Source organism: Microtus ochrogaster, chromosome 1, assembly GCF_000317375.1.
Source record: "Microtus ochrogaster isolate Prairie Vole_2 chromosome 1, MicOch1.0, whole genome shotgun sequence".
In the NCBI taxonomy this organism is placed as follows: Eukaryota; Metazoa; Chordata; class Mammalia; order Rodentia; family Cricetidae; genus Microtus; species Microtus ochrogaster.
In genome coordinates, this window is record NC_022009.1 from 107,966,060 (window position 1) to 107,971,016 (window position 4,957).

The 4,957-nt window shown below is 39.0% G+C and overlaps 2 protein-coding genes across 2 annotated transcripts in view; one reads left to right on the forward strand and one right to left on the reverse strand.

Annotated features, from left to right (window-relative positions):
• LOC101989511 (mediator of RNA polymerase II transcription subunit 12-like protein) overlaps window positions 1-4,957 on the forward strand; it is a 224,414-nt gene that overhangs the window by 164,012 nt on the left and 55,445 nt on the right. The window contains exons 3-5 of the mRNA XM_026780392.1: window positions 2,568-2,686; window positions 3,323-3,466; window positions 4,354-4,517. Coding sequence (XP_026636193.1) covers window positions 3,419-3,466; window positions 4,354-4,517 — 212 coding nt within the window. The 5' untranslated portion in view covers window positions 2,568-2,686; window positions 3,323-3,418. The remainder of the gene's footprint in view (window positions 1-2,567; window positions 2,687-3,322; window positions 3,467-4,353; window positions 4,518-4,957) is intronic.
• Window positions 1-4,957, reverse strand: part of P2ry12 (purinergic receptor P2Y12) — a 40,260-nt gene that overhangs the window by 13,258 nt on the left and 22,045 nt on the right. The gene's annotated exons all lie outside the window — the stretch shown is intronic.

Here is a 4,957-nt window from a genome sequence, read left to right on the forward strand (position 1 = left end):
AAAAAAAAAAAAAAATTTAATGTAAAGCTGGGCGGTGGTTGCGCACCCCTTTAATCCCAGCACTCAGGAGGCAGAGGCAGGCAGATCTCTGAGTTCGAGGCCAGCCTGGTCTACAAGAGCTAGTTCCAGGACAGGAACCAAAAGCTACGGAGAAACCCTGTTCGAAAAATCCAAAAAAAAAAAAAAAATAGTGTAAAATGTAAGGAGTAGAAGAGGACTAATGTATGTCATGAGAACAAGAAAATAGGTGCGAAAAACCTTTATATTAAGAGTGTATTGTTACTTGTGCAAATGACATTGTAATCGTTCATTTAGAGCCACCGCTAAATACCAGGATTCTTTCTTAATTGCAAGACTCATTTATATCTTTTGAGTTGAGCCCGTATGGCATTATGTGTGTCAGTAATGGAGCCTGTTTGCACAAACGAGCAAAAAAAAAAAAAAATGCACTTGAGGATTTGTAGCAAGACCTACTTCCTCAAGTCTTTTGTGTTTGTTTTGGTCTTAGGAAGACTTCATGACTGTAAGCATTTTGCACAAAGGACAATACGTCCAACCTTTTCAGTTTTGAATGATGTGAGGGAATTGAAAACCTGATCAGAACTCGGATCTCTCAAGCATGGTTATGACACATATAAGAACAGCTACGGAGAAGGCCTCATCCTGTGTTTTAACGTGTGCTGATGAGACTAGATACCGAAAAGAAGGGAAGTTTAATGAATTTGCTAGTTCTCCTATGTATCATAGTTGGTGTCATTTGACAGAAGTGGAATTTTAACATGTTTTACTGGCACTTCTTTTATGGTCGTGTGTGTGTGTGTGTGTGTGTGTGTGTGTGTGTGTGTGTGTGTACCTATGAAGGTCAGAAAACAGCTTCAAGTATCATTCTTCCAGCTCCCTCCACTGTTTGCTTGTTTGATTTGAGACATGGTCTTTTGCTGGCTTGTAACTCAGCAACTAGTCTGTACTAGTTCTCCTAGCTCTACCTCCCAGTGCTGTGGTTATAGGCAGGTGCCCCTACTCCTAGACTTGTTTTTAGACACTGGTTCTGGAATCTGCACTCAGAGCCTTAACCACTCTGTCTCCCCTGCCCAATGCCAGCACATCTTACTAATTTATTTATTCTGGTATCGCTATCTGTTTTATCAAATTGAAACCAAGATGACTTGGTTTGTGTTTCTATTTGGCTTGCTGTTCAAAGTGAAGTCACTTCTGATGTCATTTTGTCAAGCATCACATTTGACATGAGCAAAGTAGTGTGGAGTAACCTGGAATATTGCTGGGTTTGTATACCTTCAGCAGAGACATAAAAGACATGTGAAATTACCTCCCCAGAGGAGAGTGGGTCACAGAGCTCCTTCTGAGTTGCTGCAAACCAGGTAGCACACAGTGATGGTAGACATCCTACCTACAGTAATACATAGATACAATCCTGTTTCTAGATACCACATTGTAGTTTTGTATTTTGTTCTTAGCTGTGAAGAAAACAAGAGTTCCCCCATATAAGCAAAGTTGTGTATAAATATGCATGCATATTTAATTTATCTAGAAAAATAGCTGAGGTGAGTCTAAAATCCAGTAAAATGGCTCAGTGGACAAAGGAACTTTCCACCAACCCTCAGGACCTGAATTTAATTTCTGGAGGAAATAGTTCCTACACGTTTTCCTCTGTCCTCCCCACGTGTTCCATAGTGACTGCATATGAACACATATTAAATAAATAATAGGTCATTTTTAAAGCCTTAAATTTGGCTTGTTTTAAACATAGTGGGCCTGATGCTTCCCATGGACATTTATTGTTGGTATTATATTTTTAAAGTGAATTAATTATTAATGTTCATAAAGGTACTTTATGGTAGCTAGTCATTATTCACTAGAATTGATATATAATGGCATATTATATATATATATATTTTATATAGGAATAATGTATGTGAGGATTATTAAATTTTAGAACAAATTGAAATTACCTCCACAATGAACCAGTCCGAAAGCATAATGCTGAGTGAAAAGATCCACTTACTCAAGATGTAAGATCTCCCAAATCTTTGTCTCCCGGGGGAAGGAGCGGTGACTAGAGTGGAATAGGAGGGCTTCTGAGACGTTATTTCATGATTTGGATCTCATTCATGTAAAAATGAAGAGTATATATGCTGTCTTCTGTATATTCTCTACTTCAGTTAAAAAGTACCATAAAAAACTGGGGACGGGAAGGTAACTCGGTAAAGTGCCAGGACACACCAAAACATGGCTGGGCATGATGGAGCCTGGTCTCTCTCCCGTTGCTGGGTGTGCGTGGTGGTCGGGTGACTGGACATGGGCAGACTTCTTCTGTTCCTTATCCAGCCAGTTTAATCTACTTGGTGAGTTTCAGCCCGTAAGATACCCAGTCACTAAATAAAATAAGACGGTGATATCGCCTGAGGGGTAACTCCAGATGTCTTCCCCTCGTCTCCGTACACGTGTAATAATATGTGAACATGCACACGCACATCAAAAAAAAAGTTTCTTGAAAATCACAGAGAGCGTCGTTCAAGTGGAAAGTAACACATGCTATGTTTATTTAGTTGGGGATGAAGGACAGAAAGCCAGGAAGAACAAGCAGGAAGTTTTTCCCACCCTGGAAACCGTGTTCACGAAACTCCAGCTCCTCTCTTACTTTGATCAGCATCAAGTGACATCTCAGGTAGCCATTCCGGGCTGTTTTGCCACCCGTTTTGAATATTTCTCCTTCCTTACAAATCTCGAGCAGTGTACTTTGAGCCTTGATTTTTTTATAAATGCTCCTTATAGACTGGGAAGTCTCAGGTTTGCCTCCTTCAACATATGTTTATATTCTGTAAGTATTTTTTCTTCACAATAATCAGCAATATGCAAAAATAATAATTATAATTGTAATAATAATTATATAATAATCATAATAAAATAATTCCTAATGTACTTACTTTATGGCATGCTGATCCAATATCATCACTGTTGACGAAGGGGAAACCTGTTAATGACTTAATTAAAGCATTGTGAAACTGAGAAGAATCTATTGTTCTTCAGTTAACACTTCCTGGTGTCTGGGGATTAACACATCTGGGTGCTTCTCCTTTGGGGTCACTAGTATGTGATTATATTGCAATTCATTTTACTTTTTAAAATTACGATTATAAGAATGCTGATTTGTAAATGTTTTGATTTCTGTGTAAACACGTTCTAATTTCTAAGTAGAATCCCATGAATTCATATTTGTTACTTTAAAAATCAAACTAATTTATCTACCTGAAGCATCATGCAGATGGTGATTGTGTGACTTTCCTTGCTTTTGTCTGAGCAGATCTCTAACAACGTGCTGGAGCAAATCACAAGCTTTGCGTCTGGAACATCCTATCACCTGCCTCTGGCTCATCATATCCAACTCATCTTTGATCTCATGGAGCCGGCGCTGAACATCAATGGACTAATTGACTTTGCAATACAGGTGTCAAAAGACTGCCTTTCTCATATTTAGGAAAGCAAATCTACCAAACATTAAAGAGCATGTTTCTTTAAATTTTCTATTTATTGATCTGAAAATCGCTCTATTGTTCAGCTGTTCTGAAGCCTCCATCTGAAGTGACCTCACTACTCAGTGTCTGAGTACCTGAGTCAGCTTGTGACCTGGCTTAGGTTTATTTTTTTAGATTTATTTTATTTTATGTAGATGGGTAACTTGTCTGCATGCGTATGTTCACAGTGTGTGTTCCTGGTGCCTATGGAGTTCAAAAGAGGTCACTGGATCTCTTGGAAGTGGAGTTAAGATGCTTGTGAGACACCATGTGGGTACTGGGTATTGAACACTATTTTCTCTGTAGTAGAATTTATTGGTGAAAAGCAAAAATGACTTCTAAAATAGCCCCTCTAATTCCATTTGTCCCGCTGCAGTATGCAGATTTTAGGCCATTCATTCCTGTGTTAATGACTAAACATGAGGCGTGTTTTTCTGGTGTACCGTAGCTTCTAGCTTTATAAATAAAAAAGTAGTTATTACTTGCACTGCACTCAAAAGAAAGAGAAAAGAACAAAATCAAAACAAAAAAAGGAAAATGAAAAGAATTGATTTGTTCTTTAAAATGACCCAGTCCAGGATGTTGGGCTATCAGAAAGTTTTTAGTAACCATTTCAGCACTGTTTATATCCTGGGTTTCTACAAGCCAGTGTCCAGACAAAAAAACGTTTGTTTAAAGTAGAAAAGGCTTAAAAGTAAATAGTGGCAGAAACGAGTGTGTTTCCTGAAGCCCTGTGGAGAATGACTGCATCGTGGTTCATCGAAGGGTTTGCCTGTTATTTTGTCACCTACGTCTCTTTCTCTCGCTTTTCCTGTTGTAGTTACTGAATGAACTGAGCGTGGTTGAAGCTGAGCTGCTCTTGAAATCTTCTAGTCTGGCAGGAAGTTACACTACAGGACTGTGTGTCTGCATTGTGGCTGTGCTCAGGAGGTATCATAGTTGCCTGATCCTAAATCCTGATCAGACAGCCCAGGTGTTTGAAGGGTACGTATCTAAGTGGCATTGTTTTCTTCTTTCCTAATCTTAAAAGGAAATAAAATGTAGTGATTTTTAGAGAAAGATGTAGTGATTTTTAGAGAAAGATTGTACTGTGTTAATAAGAAATATTTTGTTTTTAGGCAGTTGGTTTGAAGTAGTTTCTTAAATTTTCTTTTTCTTTATTCTTCTCTCTACAATGCATCCTGACCTCATCCTTCCCTCCCTTCCTTCTCTTAGTCGCCCCTCCTTCATCTCCCCCCCCAGATCCATTGCTCCTCCATTTCCTTTCAGAATAGAGCAGGCTTCCCAATGATATCATGTGAAGACGGCATAACAGGATGCATTTAGACCAGACACAAACCCTCATTTTAAGGCTGAGCAAGGCATCCTAGAAGGAGGAAAGGGGTCCCATAAGCAGGCAAAAGAGTCAGAGACACCCCCACTCC